General features: G+C 42.1%; 1 protein-coding gene across 1 annotated transcript; it reads left to right on the top strand.

The window, feature by feature from the left end:
* Window positions 1-338: 338 nt before the first annotated feature.
* On the top strand, window positions 339-11,678 carry LOC103373600 (DNA-directed RNA polymerase I subunit RPA1-like; the record flags this gene model as incomplete). Its single annotated transcript, XM_008303519.1, has 10 exons — window positions 339-547; window positions 2,251-2,386; window positions 3,837-3,991; window positions 4,093-4,222; window positions 4,323-4,430; window positions 6,769-7,044; window positions 8,853-9,053; window positions 9,848-9,965; window positions 10,053-10,217; window positions 11,218-11,678. Coding segments are annotated over 10 exons (1,599 nt in total), but the record flags the coding sequence as incomplete, so codon positions are not given.
* Between the last annotated feature and the right edge of the window lie 1,932 nt (window positions 11,679-13,610).

The raw sequence follows: 13,610 nt of genomic DNA, 5'->3' as shown, positions 1-13,610 counted from the left end.
TGTATTAGTAGTAATAGCAGCAGCAGTAGTAGTACTAGTACTTTTTTATTAGTGGTAGTTTTATTAGCAGTAGTAGGAGTTTTTTCAGTTGTAGTAGCAGCATCATTATTATCAGTATTAGTAGTACTACAGCCAGCAGCAGTAGTAGTAACATGAATATATTATTGTTGGTGGATGGACCGGATCATGTAAACACCCCCGACTGTAACCAGCACAGTTACATCACTTCATTAATTAAACTACAGCAGTGATCAGTCCTGAAGGAAACAGACCTAAAATTAATAAATGAACTTATCTTCTCCCAGATCTGACATTTACTCTGTTCAGTCTTTGTATGATGTAAGATAACCGTTCTTTTTATATCTGTGCGCGTTGTCAGTCTCCGCCAGCTGCTGCACTACAAGTGGCAGCGTTCTCTGTGTGATCCGGGTGAAGCCGTGGGCCTGCTGGCAGCTCAGTCCATCGGGGAGCCCTCCACCCAGATGACCCTCAACACCTTCCACTTCGCCGGCAGAGGAGAGATGAACGTGACTCTGGGAATCCCTCGGTAAAGACTCACCAAGCTCTGCCTTTTTATGTGCATATCGAGGTATCAGCCAGGGCCTGCAGGGGGCTTGTACAAAGAAATCTTAAGGGTCTTCACTTATTGTTAGTAATGTCAACGTTTTTCTACCTTTTAGCCAACTTAGTACGTATAATGTAGATGTGAATTTTATATATATGTATATAAACTGTAAGGTTGAGTTCCAAAATGCAGATTTTTCTGGAAGAGGAACATTTGAAACTTTTTTTCCCCCCTCAAGCCTTCGAGCTGCGACCACAAACCCACATTTGGTCTCACACCCACCAACCTCAATTATGGCACAGTTCAAACCTGTGAATAGGAGCGGGCGAGTAGGGGGATTTCCAAACCCCTGTGTGGCTTTATGAACAAATAGAAGATCCTTAAAACCACTTCTGTGTGCAGCAGGTGGACACGCTGCTGCAGGTTTAATTGCTTTCTATCTTTGTCTTGTCTGTTGGCTGCAGCTGCAGGTGAGATTGTATTTCACATTAGCTGTGAGATATTTGACGCAACCAGACATTTGTAGACACAGTACAGACTTTTGAGTTTGTTTGTTTTTTAGTCCGGTAAATAAATAATAATAATAATATTTTTTTTTAAAAACCTTGCCTCAACATCTTGTTAAAAAGCTTTCAAATAATACTGAATCTCTAACATCGGTACGTCAATACTCGATACTGAAACGATACCGCCGTGTGATGTCAAAATATTCTCCTCACAAACCAGCGTCCACGCTCTCAGCATCAGGAGAGCATCGAGTCACTCTCAGGAACATCCCCCCTGGAGGAACCTTTATGGCTGAGAAACTTGTTAGAAATCTCCTGGAGGAACCGCTTTTAACAAGTTTATTTATTTATGCCTGTTTTATTTTACCCGTGTACATTGTAGTATTTCAACCTGTGAAGTCGTAGTAGTGTTAGTAGTATGAGTACTAGGAAGAGTAGAAGAAATAGGAGGATTAATAGAAGACATACGAGGTGTGTCAGAAAAGCTCCAGGACTGGTGTCACAAAAGATATACTTCAAATCCAAATTACGAGTTTTCCCCTTCCAAGTAATCCCCCTGGAGTCTAACACACTTCCAATGTGGTCCACGTCTTCGAAGCGGGTCCCCTTGATGACCCCCTTGAGCTTGGGGAAGAGGAACAGATCCCACGGAGCCAGGTGGGGTGAGTAGGGAGGTTGCTCCAGCACGGAGATGTTCTTCTCAGCCAGGAACTGTGGGATGCTCAGGGCGTTGTGAGCAGGTTGTCATGGTGAAGCAGCCACGACTCTCGCCTCTTCTCGCACACTGAACGAAGCAAACGCCACAGGATCTCTCTGTAGACGTGCTGGTTGATCAACTGAAGGGGAAAACTCGTAGTTTGTAGTTTGAAATCTATCTTTTGTGACACCAGTCCTGTAACTTTCTGAAACACTTCATAGAAGAAGAAGAAATATAAGAAGGAAAAGAAGACGAAGAAGTAGAAGTAATCAGCTAAGAGTGACAAATAGTATATAAATATAATAAATAACCGAGAAGCAGACTTTGTGGCGTGAGAGTGTGTGAGTACAGCCCAGTGTGTCCTGCCCAGTGCTCTGTAACTGTAGTGTTCCTTCCTACATCACCACCACGTCTTCTCACTTTGGTCCTCTGCTCTGCTTCATCCATCACACATCATGATCCAACATCTGTCCACCCCACAGACTGAGAGAGATCCTGATGGTGGCCAGCTCCAACATCAAAACCCCCATGATGAGCGTTCCGGTGCTGAACAACAGGAAGGCATTGAAGAGAGCCAAGACGCTGCGCAAGAAGCTGACCAGAGTGTGTCTGGCTGAGGTGAGAACACTCTCTGTTGCTTCTCATTTTCTTGTTTAATGGTGCCACTTCTTGCTCTTCTCTTCCCTCTTTTTAAAAAGAAAATAATTTCATTTCCTCGTTTACATCTCACTGTGACTGTGACTGTGAGTCACGTGCTTTAAAAATGTTGGTGTACTTAGAAAAACTGACCTCTAGACCTCACTGCTGCTGTGCAACGTCAGTTTCAGAATCACGTGTCATCTTTCATTTTCTCATGCAAAGTTTTATGTACAACATGTCAGTGTAATGTGTAATGTTTTACTTTTTTGGATGCGATATTTCTATATATGTGGGGCTGCAAGGTGGCTCAGTGGTTAGCATCGTTGCCTCACAGCTAGAAGGTCGCCGGTTTGCATCCCGGTGAGGACACCCGCGATCTTCCTGTGTGGAGTCTCCGTGTTCTCTCCATGCAGCGTGGGTTCTCCCCCGGTTCTCCGGCTTCCTCCCACACAGTCCAAAAACATGTTGAGGTTAATTGGTGATTCTAAATTGTCCGTAGGTGTGAATGTGAGTGTTTGTCTCCAAGTGCAGCCCTGTGATAGACAAAAGCAACACACGTCACCCCACTGTTCAGATCGCTTCACTGGCTTCCAGTTGCTGCCCGCATCAAATTCAAAACCCTGACACTTGCTTACAAAACCACACCGAGAACAGCTCCCTCCTACCTGAACGCTGTCATTCAGATCGACACTCCCTCTGCTCACTACGCTCGACCAACAAAAACCGCCTGATGCAACCGCCACAACAGGGCCCGAGGTCGATAGCTAGACTCTTCTCTTCTGTGGTTCCCCGCTGGTGGAACCAGTTACCAAACTCTGTTCAATCTGCTGACTCCCTCTCAGTCTTTAAGAAAATACTGAAGACCAGTTCTTCACTGAACACCTTTGCGCTTGACTGCCTGAGAACAAATAAACAAAAAAGAAAATCCTATTCCCTCCCACACAGCCTGCTATTGGTACCAACGCCCTATCACACTTGAACTTGTTCTATGGCATTTATCTAGATTGTTCTCTCCTGACTAGATCCTTACTTGTGTGTCGCTTTGGATAAAAATGTCTGCAAAATGAAATTGTAGATAGACTGGTGACCTGTCCAAGGTGTCCCCTGCCTTCACACTAAGTCAGCTGGCATAGACTCCAGCCCCCCATGACCCTAGTGAGGATTAAGCGGTGTATAGATGATGGATGTTTTAATGTGAATACTCCAGTATCATGTTCAATATTTCATTAATATACGTGATATTACTTGACTGCCTCAGAATCCTTAAAAAGTATTACTTTTTTTTATTCTAGTCTTGTTTAAGCTTGTTTTTGTTTTCAGCAACGTGTCGTACATGTTGAGTAATTTGGTCAAATAATTTCTCACAGGATTAATGAGGTTTTATCTTCTGTGTGTGTGTGTGTGTGTGTGTGTGTGTGTGTGTGTGCAGGTGCTGCAGAAGGTGGATGTTGTGGAGAAACTGCGGATTGAAAATCACCACAAGCTGCGGACGTTTAAAGTCACCTTCCACTTCCTGCCAGCTGAGCGTTACAGCGAGGATAAACTGTTATCGCCTCACCAGATCCTCCGCTACATGGAAACAAGGTGTGTGTGTGTGTGTGTGTGTGTGTGAGTTCCTCCCGTGTCAGCAATCATTAGGAAGTAACCTGATATTCACCTCTCATCTTCTCTGTTTATCCTCCAAGGTTTTTCCGTCTCCTCCTCGAAGCCATTAAGAAGCGCTCCGCCAAGCTGGCCTCCATCGCCGTGGAGACGAGGAAGGCCACCCCCAGAGACAAGGACGTGGACGGCGAGGGGGCGGCGGACACAGCAGGGGTCTGTTTTTAATTTGTTCGTCAGGGTTCACAGTGTCGCTTCTCTTTTCCCTCCTCGAACACACTAAAATCTTTCTTGTCTTTTTCTTTACTCTCTTCAGTTGGACGATGGGGAGGGAGAGGAGGAGAGAGAGATCGTTGATGATCAGGGCAACGAGGGAGACGCTGACGCTTCAGATGCCAAGAGAAGAGGCAAACAGGAGGAGGAGGTATAAAGATGGATTAGATTACTTCATGTGGTTGAAGCTGTTCCTTCCCCAGTCCTCTTCAGTAGAGAACCTTAAACCTAACTTGGCTTTGGACATGTCTGAACATTCATCTGGATTCAGGGGAAACTTTTTGCACAGCTATTTTAGTCTGGCATCAATGTAATCTGGCCTGAATATTTGTGTAATCAAGGCCTGCTTCTAACTTGGAGCTGGTGCAAAGGAATCATTGACAAATATTGACATGTGCTAGCTTATTAGTTTAATAGTGTATTAATGTAAATCTGCTGCTATCCGCGTGCCGTTATCATGCGAGCTGAATGCCTACATGTCTTTCTATCTACTGGTGCATTTGTCTTATTAATAAAAGACGCTGAGGTAGCCAAAGTAAACCCCAGAAATATTCAGGAAATCATGAAAGCGAGCGCAGTCCACCGCTGCTACCTACAGTTATAACGACCTGCATACCTCAGCGTTTGCGTTTCTGTTCCTATCTGTGGTTAATCGTGATTCAGACTGCTGTGAAGAATGCAGGAGGTCGCCATGGTAACATGACTCAAACATGACCGCATTAATCTTTTTCTGTGATGGCAAACAAAACACACACAGACTTTAAGGCCACATTGACACGTAGCCGGGTATTTTCAAAAACGGATCTACGTTTTCAAAAATAACGTCGTTCACACCAGATCGTTTTTAGAAAGATCCTCGTTTGCACAAACCCGCAGAAACACGTCGTTAAGAGCTGCTTTGATCTGCCAAACCTATAGGGGGCAGTGTAGCGAGAAGCATAAAGCCATTATTTGCTATTACTTCAACGATAATGGCACGAGTCGTTTGTTTGGGCCGACAGAGAAGTTCCTCCACATAATATACCATTGCTGAATGTAAATGCAAATAGGCCAAAAGCGTTTGCATAAATGGAAAAATAAGCACTGCTTCAACAGCATCCATTTGTAATGATTATGACAGTAGCCAAACTGTAAACATGGTCGCACACACGACGCTGATGCTGCTTTTGTGGCATCCTGTGACGTCAAACTCCGTCTCCTCTACACGCAAACGTAAAGACGGAGTTTTTCCAAATCTCCACTTTGGCCAGTTTTCAGATGTGATCATTTTCGGTGACTCGTAGCTTCGTTTACGTGTAAACCAACGGCCCAGATGCATTGAAATATCACCGTTTTGCGACCTGTAAATGCGGCATAAGTAACTATACGGCTTATCCATGGTCGTTGCAGGTGACTGAAATAACTTTACTCTCCTCCTACAGTTTTTCATCTCTGCTCCCTGCACACCGTGGTCTCATCATGTGCATCACAGGAAGTCTTGCAACTTTTTGAATGCACCTTGTATCAGACCACCATGAAACAGCGTTTGCCCTTAATCTGCCTTAAGTCCAACTATGCTTTAGTTGGCTTTAAGCCCAGGATTTGGTGTTCACGTGCTGCGCTCAAGCAGAACATGAATCAAGACTTGCATGAAGGGGATTTCTTTACCGTAGTGGATCGTAGTGGTCTCCTGAGTCTGTACTGACGGATGTTACGACTTTCCTTTGCACTGTTTTGTGTCCCTTTTCCATTTTTAAACTACTGTTTGGTTGTTAATTAACCTGTCAGGCAAATATTTCAGTGTTGTTTTTGCGGCATTGTCTCTGTATGAGGTTGGACTGGTTTTAATCTAAGCAAAGGCACCCCGTCTGTATTGACCTTTGCGATGCGGTGTGATTCTTGTGAAATAATCCTGTCAATTATTTATGGTGCTAAAAATAAAACAGGATTAGTCATCTTGAAGCAAAGTCAATAATGTAATGCAGATGGGACATGATAAGGTTTGTCTTCAGTGTTTGCAGCTTTTGCTATTCTGAACACTTTTCAGTACCTCTTTCCATGCAGAAGGAAAGAAGTGGATTCATGTGTCATTGTTTGCATAAAAGATAAGATGCATTTAGTGTTATTGTGTTTATATTACAGCGATATTGCAACATCATAAAACATCCTCATCAATCAAAATAAATCCTTCAACACAATCACAAAAGTCATGCAACGTAAAAGAAAAACAAAAAAGCATAAAACAACACAGAAGCAATGTAGGTAGAAATAGTGTCACAAGTTCAAGTGCCATGTTGTAGATGATAGTCGTATATATATATATATATATTGTACAGATACGTTCAGTGGGTTTGCAGAGTCAGTGTGTGTTTATTGACCGTCTGGATGACTTATAAAAATAAGTAATGGTGCCCCGACGGTTACCTTGTTAGATCCCACATCGAAGTCCTCGTACTGTTAACCGCTGACACCAAGAAGCCTGATGGACTCTCACTCGCTCTCCTCTGCAGGTCGACTACGAAAGTCAGGACGAGGACGAAGGCAACGACGATGAGGTGGATGATGAAGAGCAGATGGAGGAGAAGGCGGAGGAGAACTCGGAGACGAACGCTGTGGAGGAGCCTCAGCCAGAGTCTGCAGGAGTGAGAGATGAAAGGAAGAGTAAGAAAGGGAAAACAGACGCAGGACGGGAGACTCTGGATCAGATGAGAGTGAACTCTGTTCTGACGTCCAACTCTGCCATAGAGAGCTACTGCTACGACTGCCAGCATGAGCTCTGGTGTGAGGTGAGTTCCTTCTCAGGTTAGAGCTTTTTTTTTTTTTTTTTACTTGCAGCTGTAAACTACTATCAGTTCTGAAAGAGTTCATTTAAAAATACTCGGTGCTTTTTTTTAACCCTGTCACAGAGCTCCACCACTGACACGTTGAGCAGAGAATGAGCAGTGGGGTTTAAATATGAACACAGGACAGGGCGTGTTTTGTTCTTGTTCAGAGGCCCTGCTGCTTCTTTGCAAGTCTTAGCTCCCTTAAAAAAAGGATTGCAAATAATGAATGACTTGTGTCTTATGACACAATTCCAACCATATAGTCTGACTTTAGACGTGAGTCAATCTATACCAAGGAGGAAAGTCCAAGTTGAGAGGTCACCACTTTTTCACACCCAGGCTACTTGCCAACAAATACCGGTTTGGAAGTCCCAGATCATGTCAGCATAGTCATTTATTTGCGTAACTGCTTTATGCAGTTTTCCCATTCTGAATGTACAGTCGTGACTTGATAATCCGACCCTTAACAATCCGACCCTTAACAATCCGAAAACCTTGCTATCCAATGGGTTTTTAGGAAAAACGAACAGAACCCATAGAAAGTAGCCTTAACATACTGACAGCCTTGGATTCTGACTCCAACGTGACATTTTATGTCACCAATCAGGACAATGGCGTATTATCTGACTGAACAATCCCACAGATTGGCTACGTTCACACTGCAGGACTTGATGCTCAATTCAGATTTTTTTTTGTGATATCTGATTTTTTTGCGAGTTCGTTCACATTTCCAGTTAAATGCGACTTGTATGTGATCTGCTGTGTGAACTTCATACGACCCAAATGCGCAGAAGAGGACATGATGGCGTCACACGCAGCGAGCATGCTCAGTGTTTATGGAAGCAAACACAGATGCCGCCGCCACCAATAGTGGGGAAAAAAGTGTGACCGCTGTTCTAAACTGGCATCAGCAGCCAAGTACTGCCTGTGCGTTCCGGCCACTTCCACTCTGTCGGAGCACTGCCCCGGGGTGGAAGTGTCCCCCTGACCGTGGGATATTCATCATTAGTTGGGCCTGAATACCCAGAGACCAGAAAGTGCTATACGGACCTGCCCTACCAGCTATTATAACATCTATGAACAATAAATATTAACAACAAATGAGCCTTCAAGCATCAAGCCCTCCTTGTATCTCGACCTCCGTCTTGACAATCCGACATAAAAGAATGTTATACATTTAGTGTGGGATTGTCGAGTCACATGTACTCTCCTTTTCAGTTTGTTATGACTCACATTCTTGCCTTAACTTTTTCTCACCTTCTTAGTGTGTCAACCACATCCCTTCATCAATGCAGCTGCGGACACGTTTTTCTCATCCTCCAACCTTCTGTCTGGAGTCTGGTAGCTTGACTGTAGCAACTTCAAAAGTCCCCTTCTTCCTCCTCCTGCTGCTATTTGTTTGACTGATGTGAGAGAGTTTCTCTGTAGGCGCTTGGATTTTTGTTGCATCATTGCCTTTATTGGGTAGTTGAGTGGGCAGAGAGGAAACATGAGAGGAACGATAAGCTGGTATCACACGCAGTGGAGGTTGCTTGGAATCCAACCTTGGATTTTGCGGCCTCTCGTGAACATCTGACACGTAACCCAGCAAGAAACGGCAGCTGTAGCCGTAAAAAGCTGGTCCTATATACACAAAGTTGGCTCTACAGGTAGAAGGCATTAACCATCAGTGAACACGACGGGTTAGAGCACAGGAGCTTCACACGACTGCAACATAAAGGAGTGTTGGCGTTGATTCAGCAGCCCTCCTCTTGTCTCCCACTCCGTAGGTTGACCTGGCGTTGCCGGTGAGCAAGATTCACTTCGACCTGGCCTCAGTCCTGTCGACACTGGCCCAGAATGCAGTCATCATGGAAACCAGGGGTCTGACACGCTGCCTGCTGAGCGAAACCACGACCAAGACCGGAGAAAAGGAGACGGTTCTCAACACGGAGGGCATCAACATGCACGAAATATTCAAATACAGCGACGTATGTATACAGTGTCACTTAGAACACGGGAAGTTTTATGCTGCTTTTTAATCTTAGCCGGGTTCTGCAAAGTGCTGTGCGACATGTTTGTCATTCACCCACTGACACTCGGAGCTGCCAATTACCATCAAATTGGAACTTGGTGTCTTGCAGTAGTGTCACTTTGTGTTCATCTCTGAAGTGCGACAATGTGCATCTTACTGGATGAATTGTCTTTGTGCATTTTAATTATATGGAGTTGTTATTTTCTTGTTTGACTCCAGATAACAATGTTTATGTTGGGTACTTAAAGCTCCAGGTAGGAGAGTGTAGCCGTATTAACTTACTAAGAAATTAACAAGCAGTGAAAATATGATGGACACCTTTGTGTACAAGATTTCTCTTATTCCATTTTCATTGCTCTGATCGAGAGTGCAGGGATCTACTGTTTAGTTCGTTGTCTATCATGTGAACTAGTCAAGACATCTCCAATGCAGTCTGGTTATAATTACTAAAAAACACTTTAATGATTAATTCGAGTGAATATCTGGAAAATGTTACCAGATACTATTATGGAGGCTTTTGGGAAATTATTTGAGCATTAAGTGGTTTAATTTAATATCTATGATTAGATTTTAGATACAGAAATACACTGTGTTGTTTACAATGTGACCGTCCAACTGTGACTACATACAGTTTTATCACATTTGTTTTCCACAGATCCAGAGCGACAGTTGGACTTATTTTATTCAGCTTTGACCATTAACGTTGCTGTTTATGACTAAATAGCACTGAGACCGTATTTCTTCCCCCAGATCTTGGACATCAACCGACTGTACTCCAACGAGGTCCATGCGATGGCGAAAACATACGGGATCGAAGTGGCTCTGAAGGTCATCGAGAAGGAGATCAAAGATGTCTTTGCCGTCTACGGTACGCGAACAAACTTACACGCGTGCAGTTAAAACGCAGAGCTCTCAAACCTACTCAGATTTTCTAAGATTCTCTCTCTGTCTCCAGGTATCGAGGTTGACCCCAGACATCTGTCGCTGGTGGCCGACTACATGTGTTTTGAAGGTGTTTACAAGCCGTTGAACCGGCACGCCATCGGATCAAACTCCTCCCCTCTGCAGCAGATGACCTTCGAGACCAGCTACAAATTCCTCAAACAGGCTACTATGCTGGGTGAGTACAGGAGGATAATGATAACAACAATAATGATGCATAGAAAATAACGAGGAAAGCCCTGCAACAGATTAGTTATTGATCAAGGCTTTTTTAGAGTCTTGTTTTTATGCCTCAATACGCCTCCGCCATGGCCAGACATATCGTGTTTGGAGGGTGTCTCATGGAGGCAGTTTCTTCTTTTGGATAAAATGATCAAGATATGACCTTCTACATTCAGAAAGGTCAACTTCGGGGCGCCGCGATAGCTCACATAGTTGAGCTGGCGTCCCATGTACAGGGGCTGAAGTCCCCGACGCAGGGTAATGAGTTCAAATCCGGCTCATGACTCTTTGCTACAGGGCCCTCCCCCATTCTTCTCCCCTGTTCTATTGAATAAAGGCACGAAAGGCCCAAAAAATGACTTTAAAAGAAAAAAAAGAAAGGTCAACTTCACTCTGATTTCCTAATGTTCTGTTCTTAAGAGGAAACACTCCACTGTGTAGCTTAGAAGTAATGTGATTCTTGAGAGATTTATACACCTCTATTGTATGCTGTTACATAAGTGTGGGAAAGCTAATTCACTGATCCGGTGAGTCATATAAGTACAAGGTCGTACTTTTGGTTTTCATTCGGGTTTGATGATTATACAGGCAAAGACAGAAAGACTACTGGTCGTTTATGCGTCCTTACACCTCATTTGCAATCCAAAAACAAGGCAGGACACGGATTGTAGCTGCCCCGTAGTATTTGTTGTTTTTTGGACAAGTACATTTATATATATATAGAGAGAGAATTTTTTTTTTTGGCCTTCCGGCTTTATTAGACAATTAAGTGGAGAGAAAGACAGGAAAGTCGGCAGACGAGTGGAGGAAGTGGACCAGATTCGAACCCTTCGCTGCTCAACCTGTTGACCCACCAGGGCGCCAAACAATTACACATTCAGTTAAAAGTCACGTAGTCTCGAGGCCGCTGCTGTCCTCTGTGGTTTTGCTAATGACGATTCTGCTTTTCGTTTCAGGGTCACACGATCAGCTGGTGTCGCCCTCAGCCTGCCTGGTGGTGGGGAAGGTAGTGAAAGGAGGAACAGGACTGTTTGAACTGAAGCAACCCCTGCAGTAGTAGGAGACACAATGCCGGTTACACATGAAGTGATACGATCGCATGGAGGTTCTGCTCAGCTCCTTGTCTGATAAAGACTTAATCATATTACATTTTTATCTCAGTTTGTAATCAGTGTGACCTCTTACCAAATGTTCTTTAAAAAACAAAATGCCAGAATTGGAAATGAATGTAGCTGACTGCTAGTTAAGTTTTGTTTTGGAGATCACTGTATCATATTGTAAAAAGATGCATCGCTGGAGTTTACAGCGCAAAAAATCAACACAATATACACAGAAGAAGCATGAAGCTGTTAAAAAACAACCAACCTAAGCCTTTATTTTTGTTTCTATTTAATAATAAAATGGAAATTTTATATAATGACTGTATTTTACTGTTTTGTATTTTTCCCAGTTGCCTAATTTACTTTAACTTTAACGAGCCGTGGACACTGTGATGTTGTGTTGTCTGCAGCAGACGAGGCTGCAGTTTCAGGACCACCTCTCCAGGACCCTTGTTTATTACGACAGCGCCAACTACAAAACTGGATGATCACTAAAATGCACAGGTTGTGGTTTTAAAGGTGTATTTCACCCAAATTCCTACTCTCTGTCCAAGTATTTATAAATTCAAAGGTTTAATCTACTCAGTTTGTATGTACGAAGTAATGAGTTATTCCACCCAAGATATTGCCTCCTCATGAACCATTTCTGGTCTCACAGGTTTATTCCATGTGTTCTGTCCAAGAACTGATAGTTTTAAAGGTTTACTCCAGAAAATTAGCATTTTCTATCTAACATGGTGTGGTTTTAAAGGTTTATTTCAGCCAAAATACCACTTTCAGTCCAAGTTTTTCTAGTTTTAAAGGTCTACATTGTACTTTCTAACGAAGAAGTTATGGTCTAAAATGTGTGTCCCACCCACCATGCTAGTTTCTGTGCAACTGCTTAAACTTTTAAAGGTTTATTCCACATGAAGTACTATTTTCTGTCCAAGTATTCAGAGTTTTAAAGGTTTATTTCACTCATTTAGTACTTTCTATTGAATGAATTATGGTTTCAAAGGTGTATCCCATCCAGTATGTTTTGAAGGTCTATTCCACCAAAAAATACTTCTTTCTGTCCAGGTTCTTACAGTTTTAAACGTGTATTCCACCAAATGAATGTTTCAAAGCTTTATTCCACATGAAATACTATATTTTGTCCAAGTATTCATAGTTTTAAACGTTTATTCCACCAAACTGATATACTTACTAACAATTCATGATTTTCAAGATTTATTTCAACAAAAGTTTCAAAGTTTTATTCCACCAAAATAGCACTTTTTGTCCAAGTACTTCAAGTTATGAATGTTTATTCCATTGGCATAGTGCATTCATTGAATAAGTTGTGGATTTAAAGGTTTATTCCACCCAAAATTCAAAATTTCTCTCCAAGTACTAATGCTTCTGAAGGTTTATTTCACGCAAACTGTACGATCTGACTAATAAGTTATGGTTTTAAAGGGTTATTCCACATTTTTTTAAAAAACTACTTTCTGTCCATGTACTTACAGTTTTAAAAGTTTATTCCACCAAAGTGATATACTTTCTAACAATTCATGATTTTGGAAGGTTTATTTCAACAAAAATCTGACTTTCTGTCTAAATATTTATAGTTTCAAAAGCTTATTCCACCAAAACAGCATTTTTTTGTCCAAATACTTATTGTTATGAATGTTTGCTCTATTGAAATAGAACATTCGAACGAACAAGTTGTGGTTTTAAAGGTTTGTTCCACCCAAAAGTACTTGTTTCTGTCCAAGTACTAATGCTTCGAAAGGTTTATTTCACACAAGCAGTACAATCTGACTAACAAGTTATGGTTTTAAAGGGTTGTCCCACTCAAAATACTACTTTCTGTCCAACTACTTCAACTTTCAAAGGTTTATTCCACAAGAAATATTATTTTCTGTCCAAGGATTCAGAGTTTTCAACGTTTATTCCACCAAACTTATATACTTTCTAACAATTCATGATTTTCAAGATTTATTTCAACAAAACTTTCAAAGTTTTATTCCACCAAAATAGCACTTTTTGTCAAAGTACTTAAAGTTATGACTGTTTATTCCATTGAAATAGTGCATTCTAGCTAACAAGTTGTGGTTTTAAAGGTTTATTCCACCCAAAATTCTAAATTTCTCTCCAAGTACTAATGCTTCTGAAGGTTTATTTCACACAAACAGTACAATCTGACTAATAAGTTCTGGTTTTAAAGGGTTATTCCACCCAAAATACAACTTTCTGTCCAACTGTTTATACTTTTAAAGGGCAAA

The sequence above is a fragment of the Stegastes partitus genome, unplaced genomic scaffold (assembly GCF_000690725.1).
Source record: "Stegastes partitus isolate 25-593 unplaced genomic scaffold, Stegastes_partitus-1.0.2 Scaffold2023, whole genome shotgun sequence".
NCBI classification, from domain to species: Eukaryota; Metazoa; Chordata; class Actinopteri; family Pomacentridae; genus Stegastes; species Stegastes partitus.
The sequence above is the reverse complement of the archived record's forward strand: the minus strand, read 5'-3'. Positions and strand labels throughout refer to the sequence as shown.